The sequence below is a fragment of the Oncorhynchus clarkii genome, unplaced genomic scaffold, assembly GCF_045791955.1.
Source record: "Oncorhynchus clarkii lewisi isolate Uvic-CL-2024 unplaced genomic scaffold, UVic_Ocla_1.0 unplaced_contig_1650_pilon_pilon, whole genome shotgun sequence".
Classification (NCBI taxonomy): domain Eukaryota; kingdom Metazoa; phylum Chordata; class Actinopteri; order Salmoniformes; family Salmonidae; genus Oncorhynchus; species Oncorhynchus clarkii.
In genome coordinates, this window is record NW_027257952.1 from 370,419 (window position 1) to 383,652 (window position 13,234).

The 13,234-nt window shown below is 47.0% G+C and overlaps 2 protein-coding genes across 2 annotated transcripts; both read left to right on the plus strand.

Moving 5' to 3' along the window:
• Positions 1-495: 495 nt before the first annotated feature.
• On the plus strand, positions 496-9,418 carry LOC139394229 (uncharacterized). The gene is made up of 8 exons (XM_071142251.1): positions 496-619; positions 1,211-1,315; positions 2,683-2,761; positions 4,117-4,248; positions 6,697-6,783; positions 7,134-7,210; positions 8,480-8,555; positions 9,155-9,418. The coding sequence occupies exons 2-8, from the start codon at positions 1,257-1,259 to the stop codon at positions 9,416-9,418; spliced, it is 774 nt and encodes a 257-aa protein (XP_070998352.1). The 5' UTR covers positions 496-619; positions 1,211-1,256.
• A 1,414-nt stretch (positions 9,419-10,832) lies between these two features.
• LOC139394231 (activating transcription factor 7-interacting protein 1-like) lies at positions 10,833-12,940 on the plus strand. The gene is made up of 2 exons (XM_071142253.1): positions 10,833-11,168; positions 12,553-12,940. The coding sequence occupies exons 1-2, from the start codon at positions 10,885-10,887 to the stop codon at positions 12,752-12,754; spliced, it is 486 nt and encodes a 161-aa protein (XP_070998354.1). The 5' UTR covers positions 10,833-10,884; the 3' UTR covers positions 12,755-12,940.
• The last annotated feature ends 294 nt before the right edge of the window (positions 12,941-13,234 follow it).

Genomic DNA, 13,234 nt, shown 5'->3' on the forward strand with positions numbered 1-13,234 from the left:
TAATGACAAATGGTTCGATACCTTCTCCATTCCACAGAAATCACAATTATCTCATTTATCACAATTATATTCAGCTTGAATCTTTCCAAAACATGTTTTACAGGACAAACTCCATGTCACATTTTAAATTAAACTTCCTTTACCTTGTTACAGATACAATATCTTTTAGCCATTTTCCACGCTTTCCCCCATTGTAATATCCCCATAGATATTCGACCACAAAAAAATGGTGTATATATCACTCAAAAAAATATTCCTAATCTGTTTATTACTACGTGTATCGTTGAGGAATGTTAATATATTGTCAAATGAATATATTTTGTCATATAAATAAATCTATGTGACTTTTACATCAAGCACAGAGAAATGAATGAATGGTCTCAAACCCCACCAAGTCACGCCAGATGTTTGAAGAGTTCTCGCGATATTCTTCGAGATTTACTTATGGAGTTTAGTTTCCGGTAACCCAGGAATTGGTGCTCTCTTTTTTTCCCTCCGATTCGGCAGATGCTAACGGAGCTACTTTACGAGAAGGAACCCCTTCCTTTCGCAGAGTAAAAAACATTGAAAAACTTAAAATCTTCTGCTTCATTTAAAAGAAGAAGAAGATCGAAACCAGGTTAGTTTTCACGTTTTCTAATCTGGAATTGATTTTTCTCTTAATTCATTGGACATGTTGGAGCGATTGGTGAAATGCTTTAGTGCCGTAGCTTATTAACGTTAGGATTTTAACGTTATCTAGGTAACTACAACGTTATTTTTTTTTCCTGCATCCCGATTGCAAGGAAATGTTAGTGAGCTATAGACCGAGGGTGGATTTTTGTGCAAATGTGCATATTTTTTGTTGTATCTTAAACCAGAATTGTGTTGGTGTAACCGGTGTGAAATGTCTCTTGAGATCTTAAAATAGTTGTATCCACCGTGTACGGTAAGGGCCACGGTATTTGTGGAGCGATAGGTAACGGTACTTCGAGTGTGACTGGTTCGAGTCCAATTTGCAAATGTTATTAGCTTGCCAACTAGGAAATACAATTGATAGTTATTAGTCCAAGGGCCACCCATTCAAAAAAAACAAAAAGTGTTGTTCCTTGACCCTAGAAACGAAACTGCAAAATGTCAACAACATAGCTTTAGATCATGTTTATGAACATAAACACTTTAAAAACGTGTAAAGGTTTCGGGTTTCTTTTAAATGTCTCTGTCTTGCCAGAGTTGCCTTATTGTTCGCCGCCGTTGGACTCTGGAGCAGTGGAAGCATGTCCTCTGGAGATATAAATCACGCTTCTCCATCTGGCAGTCTGACAGACAAATCTGGGTTTGTATAGTGCCAACTGTAAAGTTTGGTGGAGGAGGAATAATGGTCTGGGGCTGTTTTTTTTCATGGTTCGGGCTCCTTTAGTTCCACTGAAGGAGAAATCTTAATAACATACATTGACATTCTAGATGATTCCGTCCTTCCAACTTTGTGGCACACAGTTTGGGGAAGTCCCTATCCTGTTTTCAGCGTAACAATCTATCAGATGTATTTATAAAGCCCCTTTTTTTTACATCAGCAGATGTCTTCAAAGTGCTGTACAGAAACCCAGCCTACCCCCCCCCCCCCCTCCCCCTGTACAGAAACCCATCCTCAAACCCCAAACAATGCCCCCCCCTCTTGCACAAAGCCAGGTACATACAACAAAAAACATGTTTTTTTTTCGAGATTGGTGTGGAAGAACTTGACTTGGCCTGCACATGCACTATGATTTTGAATGGTATGGTATGAATGGTATGGTATGGTATATATTTTTAAACGTTTTGAATGTTAACATTCATGAAAATATGTACTTAATGACGTTGGCACTTACAGTTTTGTTTCCTGTGTCACAGAAGGCCTTTTCTGAAGCCTTGTTTTGGTGGTTGGCCTTGGACAACATGTAGGGGTTGTTCATTTGATATGAGTCACTCTCTGACCCCTTTTGCTTTGAACAAAACTTTACAGATATATAGAGAGAGAGAGAAGTGGTCAGAAAGTGAGACAGCCATGTTTTCATTCAGGAGATATGGGTTCCCATCCTACCATGAGACAGACATGTTTTAATTCAGGAGATATGGGTTCCCATCCTACTATGAGACGGCCATGTTTTCATTCAGGAGATATGGGTTCCCATCCTACTATGAGACGGCCATGTTTTCATTCAGGAGATATGGGTTCCCATCCTACCATGAGATGGCCATGTTTTCATTCAGGAGATATGGGTTCCCATCCTACCATGAGACGGCCATGTTTTCACTCAGGAGATATTGGTTCCCATCCTACCATGAGACAGCCATGTTTTCATTCAGGAGATATGGGTTCCCATCCCCCATCCTACCATGAGACAGCCATGTTTTCATTCAGGAGATATGGGTTCCCATCCTACCATGAGACAGACATGTTTTCATTCAGGAGATATGGGTTCCCATCCCCCATCCTACCATGAGACAGCCATGTTTTCATTCAGGGGATATGGGTTCCCATCCTACCATGAGACGGCCATGTTTTCATTCAGGAGATATTGGTTCCCATCCTACCATGAGACGGGGTCTGGTCTATATGTTTTCATATAGTTACATATTTCATATATAGTAATTAACCATCCAGAACTGTAACTAACTGTTGGTTTAGTGTCGTATGAACCATTCTGTCTTCATTCTTACCAGGATGAGGAAGAGGACCAGAGAGCATGAAGCTGGGTCACCTGACTCTGACCAGCCAACAAAGATGTTCTCCAAGTGTGAGGTAAGCAGTCTGGTTATACTCAATTGGCATGACTCTTAATTGGCTTTCTGTTGTGGAATGGTACGTTGTGTCCTGCTGAACACAGCCTTGTGGTGTGTCCTGGTATAGGGTCTGGTGTGTCCTGGTACAGGGTCTGGTGTGTCCTGGTACAGGGTCTGGTGTGTCCTGGTACAGGGTCTGGTGTGTCCTGGTACAGGGTCTGGTGTGTCCTGGTACAGGGTCTGGTGTGTCCTGGTACAGGGTCTGGTCTGGTGTGTCCTGGTACAGGGTCTGGTGTGTTCTGGTACAGAGTCTGGTGTGTTCTAGTACAGGGTCTGGTGTGTCCTGGTACAGGGTCTGGTGGGTCCTGGTACAGGGTCTGGTGTGTCCTGGTACAGGGTCTGGTGTGTCCTGGTACAGGGTCTGGTGTGTCCTGGTACAGGGTCTGGTCTGGTGGGTCCTGGTACAGGGTCTGGTGTGTCCTGGTACAGGGTCTGGTGGGTCCTGGTACAGGGTCTGGTGGGTCCTGGTACAGGGTCTGGTCTGGTGTGTCCTGGTACAGGGTCTGGTGGGTCCTGGCACAGGGTCTGGTGGGTCCTGGCACAGGGTCTGGTGGGTCCTGGTACAGGGTCTGGTGGGTCCTGGTACAGGGTCTGGTGGGTCCTGGTACAGGGTCTGGTGGGTCCTGGTACAGGGTCTGGTGTGTCCTGGTACAGGGTCGGGTGTGTCCTGGTAAAGGGTCTGGTGTGTCCTGGTACAGGGTCTGGTGTGTCCTGGTACAGGGTCTGGTGTGTCCTGGTACAGGGTCTGGTGTGTTCTGGTACAGGATCTGGTGTGTTCTGGTACAGGGTCTGGTGTGTTCTGGTACAGGGTCTGGTCTGGTGTGTTCTGGTACAGGGTCTGGTGCATTCTGGTACAGGGTCTGGTGCGTTCTGGTACAGGGTCTGGTGTGTTCTGGTACAGGGTCTGGGGTGTTCTGGTACAGGGTCTGGTGTGCCCTGGTACAGGTGTGTGTGTGTAGTAACCAGGTGTTTGTGTAGTAACCAGGGGTGTGTGTAGTAACCAGGTGGTAACCAGGTGTGTGTGTCATCCCCAGGTCCAGGGTCTGGTGTGTGTGTAGTAACCAGGTGTGTGTGTAGTAACTAGGGGTGTGTGTAGTAACCAGGTGGTAACCAGGTGTGTGTGTCATAACCAGGTGTGTGTTCTCCCCAGGTCCAGGGTCTGGTGTGTGTGTGTGTGTAGTAACCAGGTGTGTGTAGTAACCAGGTGGTAACCAGGTGTGTGTAGTAACCAGGTGTGTGTTCTCCCCAGGTCCAGGGTCGGGTGTGTGTGTAGTAACCAAGGGTGTGTAGTAACCAGGTGTGTGTTCTCCACAGGTCCAGGGTCTGCTCCAGCAGGAAGTGCATAGTGCCATGAAACAGTCTGAATCCAAGATGGAGGCGCTACTAGAGAGAGTTCAGCTACTGGAATGTGAACCTAAATACGACCTGGTCATACGCAGACTGGAGGTAGGGAGGAGGGGTCCTGACTGGAGGGGGGGGTCCAGACTGGGGGTAGGGAGGAGGGGTCCTGACTGGAGGGGGGGTCCAGACTGGGGGTAGGGAGGAGGGGTCCTGACTGGAGGGGGGGTCCAGACTGGGGGTAGGGAGGAGGGGTCCTGACTGGAGGGGGGGTCCAGACTGGGGGTAGGGAGGAGGGGTCCTGACTGGAGGGGGGGGTCCAGACTGGGGGTAGGGAGGAGGGGTCCTGACTGGAGGGGGGGGTCCAGACTGGGGGTAGGGAGGAGGGGTCCTGACTGGAGGGGGGGTCCAGACTGGGGGTAGGGAGGAGGGGTCCTGACTGGAGGGGGGGTCCAGACTGGGGGTAGGGAGGAGGGGTCCTGACTGGAGGGGGGGGGTCCAGACTGGGGGTAGGGAGGAGGGGTCCTGACTGGAGGTAGGGGGGGGGGGGTCCAGACTGGAGGTAGGGAGGAGGGGTCCTGACTGGAGGTAGGGGGGGGGGGGTCCAGACTGGAGCAGGGTAGGGGGGAGGGGAGGGGGGTCCAGACTGGAGCAGGGTAGGGGGGGGGGGGATACCCCTGTGTTTCTCTAGTTAGAGGGGGAATAACCCTGTGTTTCTCTAGTTAGAGGGGGAATAACCCTGTGTTTCTCTAGTTAGAGGGGGAATAACCCTGTGTTTCTCTAGTTAGAGGGGGAATAACCCTGTGTTCCTCTAGTTAGAGGGGGAATAACCCTGTGTTTCTCTAGTTAGAGGGGGAATAACCCTGTGTTCCTCTAGTTAGAGGGGGAATAACCCTGTGTTTCTCTAGTTAGAGGGGGAATAACCCTGTGTTTCTCTAGTTAGAGGGGGAATAACCCTCCTCTCTCTAGTTAGAGGGGGAATAACCCTGTGTTTCTCTAGTTAGAGGGGGAATAACCCTGTGTTTCTCTAGTTAGAGGGGGAATAAACCTGTGTTTCTCTAGTTAGAGGGGGAATAACCCTGTGTTTCTCTAGTTAGAGGGGGAATAACCCTCCTCTCTCTAGTTAGAGGGGGAATAACCCTGTGTTTCTCTAGTTAGAGGGGGAATAACCCTCCTCTCTCTAGTTAGAGGGGGAATAACCCTGTGTTTCTCTAGTTAGAGGGGGAATAACCCTGTGTTTCTCTAGTTAGAGGGGGAATAACCCTGTGTTTCTCTAGTTAGAGGGGGAATAACCCTCCTCTCTCTAGTTAGAGTGGGAATAACCCTCCTCTCTCTAGTTAGAGGGGGAATAACCCTGTGTTCCTCTAGTTAGAGGGGAATAACCCTGTGTTTCTCTAGTTAGAGGGGGAATAACCCTGTGTTTCTCTAGTTAGAGGGGGAATAACCCTGTGTTTCTCTAGTTAGAGGGGGATAACCCTGTGTTTCTCTAGTTAGAGGGGGAATAACCCTCCTCTCTCTAGTTAGAGGGGGAATAACCCTGTGTTTCTCTAGTTAGAGGGGAAATAACCCTGTGTTTCTCTAGTTAGAGGGGGAATAACCCTGTGTTTCTCTAGTTAGAGGGGGAATAACCCTCCTCTCTCTAGTTAGAGGGGGAATAACCCTGTGTTTCTCTAGTTAGAGGGGGAATAACCCTGTGTTTCTCTAGTTAGAGGGGGAATAACCCCGTGTTTCTCTAGTTAGAGGGGGAATATCCCTGTGTTTCACTAGTTAGAGGGGGAATAACCCTGTGTTTCTCTAGTTAGAGGGGGAATAACCCTGTTTCTCTAGTTAGAGGGGGAATATCCCTGTGTTTCTCTAGTTAGAGGGGGAATATCCCTCCTCTCTATAGTTAAGGGGGAATAACCCTGTTTCTCTAGTTAGAGGGGGAATAACCCTGTGTTTCTCTAGTTAGAGGGGGAATAACCCTGTGTTTCTCTAGTTAGAGGGGGAATAACCCTGTGTTTCTCTAGTTAGAGGGGGAATAACCCTGTGTTTCTCTAGTTAGAGGGGGAATAACCCTGTGTTTCTCTAGTTAGAGGGGGAATAACCCTGTGTTCCTCTAGTTAGAGGGGGAATAACCCTCCTCTCTCTAGTTAGAGGGGGAATAACCCTCCTCTCTCTAGTTAGAGGGGAATAACCCTGTGTTTCTCTAGTTAGAGGGGGAATATCCCTGTGTTTCTCTAGTTAGAGGGGGAATAACCCTCCTCTCTCTAGTTAGAGGGGAATAACCCTGTGTTTCTCTAGTTAGAGGGGGAATAACCCTCCTCTCTCTAGTTAGAGGGGGAATAACCCTGTGTTTCTCTAGTTAGAGGGGGAATATCCCTGTGTTTCTCTAGTTAGAGGGGGAATAACCCTCCTCTCTCTAGTTAGAGGGGAATAACCCTGTGTTTCTCTAGTTAGAGGGGAATAACCCTGTGTTTCTCTAGTTAGAGGGGGAATAACCCTCCTCTCTCTAGTTAGAGGGGGAATAACCCTGTGTTCCTCTAGTTAGAGGGGGAATAACCCTGTGTTTCTCAGGCTCACATCAAGAAGGTGAAGAGGAGGGGGGATGCTGCCATCTCTTATGTCAGGATGCTACGAGCTCCTGGAGTTAAACGCAATCAGGTAGATACACACACACTCCTCTCTTCTCTCTCTCTCTCTCTCTCTCTCTCTCTCTCCCCCTCTCTCCCTTTCTCTCTGTCTCTCTCTCCCGCTCTGCTCTCCCTGTCCTTTCTCTCTCTGTCTTCTCTCTGTCATTTCTCTCTCTGTCTTCTCTCTGTCCTTTCTCTCTCTGTCTCTCTCTCTTTCTCTCTCTCTCTCTGTCCTCTCTCTCTCTGTCTCTCTCTCTTTGTCCTCACTCTCCTCCCTCTGACAACACTGTAGAGACACGCGGTCGTGGTCACACACCGTTGTTTATACGTTACATGGTGGTAATGCGTCTCTGTGAAAGATAATGAAGTGTGTTTCTCCAGAGGAGGCTGGGTTCTGGTCTTGTGGACCTGACTGAGACTGAGACTGGGAGAGGACTGAGCACTGTGGACATCAGCAGGTAGACACACACACACACACACACGTCTCACACACATACACACACACACACACACACGCCACACACGTCTCACACACACACTCACTCCACAGCACACACACACACACACACACACGTCTCACACACATACACACACACACACACGACACACACACACACACACACGCCACACACGTCTCACACACACACTCACTCCACAGCACACACACACGCTACACACACACACACACACACAAACACACACACTCCACAGCACACACAGTAGGCCAGGGTAAAATGACATTTCCTTTTCACCCCTGGCTCTGACAGGAAGTGGCGTTTCCCATCTATGAATCTACATATATTCAATATATATATATCAGGACATACAGTGTGTATTTATAGTATATATCAGGACATACAGTGTGTATTTATAGTATATATCAGGACATACAGTATGTATATATCAGGATATATAGTGTGTATTTATAGTATATATCAGGACATACAGTGTGTATTTATAGTATATATCAGGACATACAGTATGTATATATCAGGATATATAGTGTGTTTTTATAGTATATATCAGGACATACAGTGTACAGTGTGTATTTATAGTATATATAGCTCATGACATATAGTATGTATTTATAGTATATATCAGGACGTACAGTGTGTATTTATAGTATATATAGCTCATGACATATAGTATGTATTTATAGTGTATATCAGGACATACAGTGTACAGTGTGTATTTATAGTATATATAGCTCATGACATATAGTATGTATTTATAGTGTATATCAGGACATACAGTGTATTTATATATATATCAGGACATACAATGTGTATTTATAGTATATATATATATATAGCTCAGGATGTATAGTATGTGTGTGTATATATATCTCTATATCAGGACAGACAGTGTGTGTTTATAGTATATAAATATAATCAGGACATACAGTATGTGTTTGTAGTATACGGGTCTATAAGTTCGGGAGCCAGTCAGTATTTACTGCGGCGGCCATCTTGTTAGAGCCGTTGATGATAATCCACCATTTCAGTAATGTTATTGCGTTAAGATATAAAGGGTCGTGGGTACATTCAATATAACTCTACCATAAGCCGCCTCCAAAGATGTTTGGGGGGAGAATTTGTTCGTCCATGAAACCAGCACTTTACATGTTGTGTTTTAATGTTTAATAATGTTCAGTGTTTAATAATATCTATACATGTATACACACATCTATATCTATCTATATCTATATATCTATAATCCATGCTCAGGTCAGACTCTGATGAGGACGACTCAGCTGAGAAGCAGAGGAAGAGGAAGGTTGTCGATGGTTTCTGGCAGAAAATGGTAACGTGCACATCTACACACACACACCTACACACACACACCTACACACACACACACACACACACACACACACACACACACACACACACACACACACACACACACACACACACACACACACACACACACACACAGAGAGAGACACACACACACCTACACACCTACACACACACACACCTACACACACACACCTACACACACCTACACACACACACACACACACACAGACACACACACAGACACACACACACACAGAGAGAGACACACACACCTACACACACACACACACCTACACACACACACCTACACACACACACACACACACACACACCTAGACACACACACACACACCTAGACACACACACACACACACACCTAGACACACACACACACCTAGACACACACACCGACACACACACACCTACACACTCACCTACACACACACACACACACCTACACCCTACACACACACCTACACACACACACACCACTACACACACACCCCCATCTCATACACTGCTACTGATTCTGATACTTCTGAGACTCTGATAGGTTCTGATACTAACAGCTTGTCTGTGATTGGTTGTTTGTCTCTCTAGATGTCCAATAAAAAATCCCCAGACAGGAAGAGAGAAAAAGAGAGGAATGGAAAGAAACACAACATCCCGCTTCCTCCTACCACTCCTCCTCTTCCTCCGACCACTCCTCCTCCTCCTCGTTCTCCTCTTCCTCCCGTTCTCTCTCCTCAAGTACCGGTAGGTTTCTGCTACACTCTGACCTCTTCCTCCTACCTCCCCTCGTCTTCCTCCTACCTCTCCTCCTCCATCTCGTTCTCCTCTTCCTCTCTCCTCAAGTACCGGTAGGTTCCTACTACACTCTGACCTCTTCCTCCTACCTCCCCTCGTCTTCCTCCTACCTCTCCTCCTCCATCTCGTTCTCCTCGTCCTCCTACCTCTCCTCCTCGATCTCGTTCTCCTCTTCCTCTCTCCTCAAGTACCGGTAGGTTCCTACTACACTCTGACCTCTGCATTATAAAGGAGTTATTAGTAGGTATTGGTGGTTATTAGTGGTTATTAGTGGTTATTAGTAGTTATTAGTAGTTATTGGTAGTTGTTCGTGGTTATTAGTAGTTTGTAGTTATTAGTAGTTTGTAGTTATTTGTGGTTATTAGTAGTTTGTAGTTATTAGTAGTTGTTTGTAGTTATTAGTGGTTGTTAGTAGTTATTAGTGGTTGTTAGTAGCTATTAGTAGTTTGTAGTTATTAGTAGTTATTAGTAGTTTGTAGTAATTAGTGGTTATTAGTAGTTATGAGTAGTTGTTTGTAGTTTGTGGTTATTAGTAGTTTGTAGTTATTTATGGTTATTAGTAGTTTGTAGTTATTAGTGGTTGTTAGTAGTTTGTAGTTATTAGTAGTTTGTAGTTATTAGTAGTTATTAGTAGTTTGTAGTTATTAGTAGTTTGTAGTTATTAGTAGTTATTAGTAGTTTGTAGTTATTAGTAGTTTGTAGTTATTAGTAGTTTGTAGTTATTAGTAGTTTGTAGTTATTAGTAGTTATTAGTAATTAGTAGTTTGTAGTTATTAGTAGTTATTAGTAGTTTGTGGTTATTAGTAGTTATTAGTAGTTTGTAGTTATTAGTAGTTTGTAGTTATTAGTAGTTATTAGTAGTTTGTAGTTATTAGTAGTTATTAGTAGTTTGTAGTTATTAGTAGTTATTAGTAGTTTGTAGTTATTAGTAGTTATTAGTAGTTTGTAGTTATTAGTAGTTATTAGTAGTTTGTAGTTATTAGTAGTAATTAGTAGTTTGTAGTTATTAGTAGTTTGTGGTTATTAGTAGTTATTAGTAGTTTGTAGTTATTAGTAGTTTGTAGTTATTAGTAGTTATTAGTAGTTTGTGGTTATTAGTAGTTATTAGTAGTTTGTAGTTATTAGTAGTTATTAGTAGTTTGTAGTTATTAGTAGTTTGTAGTTATTAGTAGTTATTAGTAGTTATTAGTGGTTATTAGTAGTTATTAGTAGTTATTAGTAGTTTGTAGTTATTAGTAGTTTGTAGTTATTAGTAGTTTGTAGTTATTAGTAGTTATTAGTAGTTTGTAGTTATTAGTAGTTATTAGTAGTTTGTAGTTATTAGTAGTTATTAGTAGTTTGTAGTTATTAGTAGTTATTATCCAGCAACATTATAATAATAATTATTCTGAAAGTCGTTATTTTCTTGTCTTCCTCTCTCAGTAACTGTCAAGCCATGTAACCTCTCCCTTCCCTTGTGTGTGTAGAAGGTCGAGGCGTCTGTCGTACCGGTGACCGGACCGCCAGCCACATCGCCAGTTAAAATGGAGGGCACGGTGAAGATGGAAAACACCGTTAAGACCGAGGAGTCCCCGTGTCCTCTAGTCGCTATTCGTCTTCCTCCGTCTCAGAGTGAGCTGCTGTCCCATCTCCCTCCTCTCCCCCCGACCCCTTTCCCTTCCTCCCTCCCCCTCGAGGCGGCCTCCTACTCCATCCCCCAGAAGCCCCTTGTACACCTGGCCCGTATCCGAAACCCTGCCCCGTGTCTGGTCATCCACTGGAGGGTCACTGAGGAAGACGCTGCGGCGCCCGACATGGACAGTTACAGGTACAGACACACGGAGCGACCCGGCTCTAGTTACAGACACACGGAGCGACCCGGCTCTAGTTACAGACACACGGAGCGACCCGGCTCTAGTTACAGACACACGGAGCGACCCGGCTCTAGTTACAGACACACGGAGCGACCCGGCTCTAGTTACAGACACACGGAGCGACCCGGCTCTAGTTACAGACACACGGAGCGACCCGGCTCTAGTTACAGACACACGGAGCGACCCGGCTCTAGTTACAGACACACGGAGCGACCCGGCTCTAGTTACAGACACACGGAGCGACCCGGCTCTAGTTACAGACACACGGAGCGACCCGGCTCTAGTTACAGACACACGGAGCGACCCGGCTCTAGTTACAGACACACGGAGCGACCCGGCTCTAGTTACAGACACACGGAGCGACCCGGCTCTAGTTACAGACACACGGAGCGACCCGGCTCTAGTTACAGGTACAGACACACGGAGCGACCCGGCTCTAGCCGTCAATGAAAGTGAATGGGATGTGTGCAATTTGTCAAACTTCCAAATCAACTGATCAAATCCCTCTCCCTCTCTCTCCTCCCTCTCTCTCCTCCCTCTCCTCCCTCTCTCTCTTCCTTCTCCCCCCTACCTCTCTTCCCTCTCCCCCTACCTCTCTTCCCTCTACCCCCTCCCTCTCTCTCCTCCCTCTACCCCTCCCTCTCTCTCTTCCCTCTCTCTCTTCCCTCTCCCCCTCCCTCTCTCCTACCTCTACCCCTCCCTCTCTCCTCACTCTTCCCCTCCCTCTACCCCTCCCTCTCTCTCCTTCCTCTACCCCTCCCTCTCTCTCCTCCCTCTACCCCTCCCTCTCTCTCCTCCCTCTACCCCTCTCTCTCTCTTCCCTCTCCCCCTCCCTTCCCTCTCCCCCCTCCCTCTCTCTCTTCCCTCTCCCCCCTCCCTCTCTCCTACCTCTACCCCTCCCTCTCTCCTCACTCTACCCCTCCCTCTCTCTCTCTCTTCCCTCTCCCCCCTACCTCTCTTCCCTCTCCCCCCTACCTCTCTTCCCTCTCCCCCCTACCTCTCTTCCCTCTACCCCCTACTTCTCTTCCCTCTACCCCTCCCTCTCTTCCCTCTACCCCTCCCTCTCTTCCCTCTACCCCTCCCTCTCTTCCCTCTACCCCTCCCTCTCTTCCCTCTACCCCTCCCTCTCTTCCCTCTACCCCTCCCTCTCTTCCCTCTACCCCTCCCTCTCCCCTCCCTCTCTTCCCTCCCTCTCCCCACTCCCTCTCTTCCCTCCCTCTCCCCCCTCCCTCTCTTCCCTCCCTCTCCCCCCTCCCTCTCCCCCCTCCCTCTCTTCCCTCCCTCTCTCCCCTCCCTCTACCCTTCCCTCTCCCCCCTCCCTCTCTCTCCTCCCTCCAGTATCTACATCGCTCAGGAGAGTCATAGCAGCAGCGTCTCCCCGTCCTGGAGGAATGTGGGTGTGGTCAAGGCCCTGGCCCTGCCCATGGCTGTCACGGTAACCAAGTACCAATCGGGTACCACCTACGTCATCGTGGTGGGCAAGGACCGGTATGGTCGCTACGGACCGTACAGCGACGTACAGACTGTCCTCCTGGCATAGAGACGTGGCGGGGAGTTCTGGTCGTCTAGATTGAAGGCCACTCCCCCCCCCCTCCCTCCATCCCTCCCTCCCTCCAGAGGTGAGAGTTGAAAGGTCACTGAGATCTAGTGACTTGCTAGACTCCGGGAATTCTCTGTGCTACCATCCAAAGAGGAACAGAAGGAGGGAATAAAAAAGATTTTTTGTTGTTGTTGTGTGTTTTCAATAGCATTACCGATCTGATGAAAGATACTCAGCGACGCATGTCCCAACTCATTCCACGGAGGGGGGGGGGGGTCTGTGGGGGTGGGGGGGCTGGCTGAGCGTCTGTGGGGGGGGGCTGGCTGAGCATCTGTGGGGGGGGGGGTCACTCCACCCTTGTACTTGATTTGATGAATTTAAGATCACTAATTAGTGAGGAACTAACCTGAACGTAGACATAGTGAACGACATAGAGACTTCACCTAGCTAACCTGAAATATTAGGCTGACGAGGACGACA

Excerpts from the sequence above, each read along its gene's own strand:
- LOC139394229 (XM_071142251.1), top strand. The coding sequence starts at position 1,257 with ATGTCCTCTGGAGATATAAATCACGCTTCTCCATCTGGCAGTCTGACA. Across the intron at positions 1,316-2,682 it reads AGTCTGACAGACAAATCTGG|GATGAGGAAGAGGACCAGAG; the intron begins GTTTGTATAGTG and ends CATTCTTACCAG. Across the intron at positions 8,556-9,154 it reads ATGGTTTCTGGCAGAAAATG|ATGTCCAATAAAAAATCCCC; the intron begins GTAACGTGCACA and ends TTGTCTCTCTAG.
- LOC139394231 (XM_071142253.1), top strand. The coding sequence starts at position 10,885 with ATGGAGGGCACGGTGAAGATGGAAAACACCGTTAAGACCGAGGAGTCC. Across the intron at positions 11,169-12,552 it reads CCCGACATGGACAGTTACAG|TATCTACATCGCTCAGGAGA; the intron begins GTACAGACACAC and ends TCCTCCCTCCAG.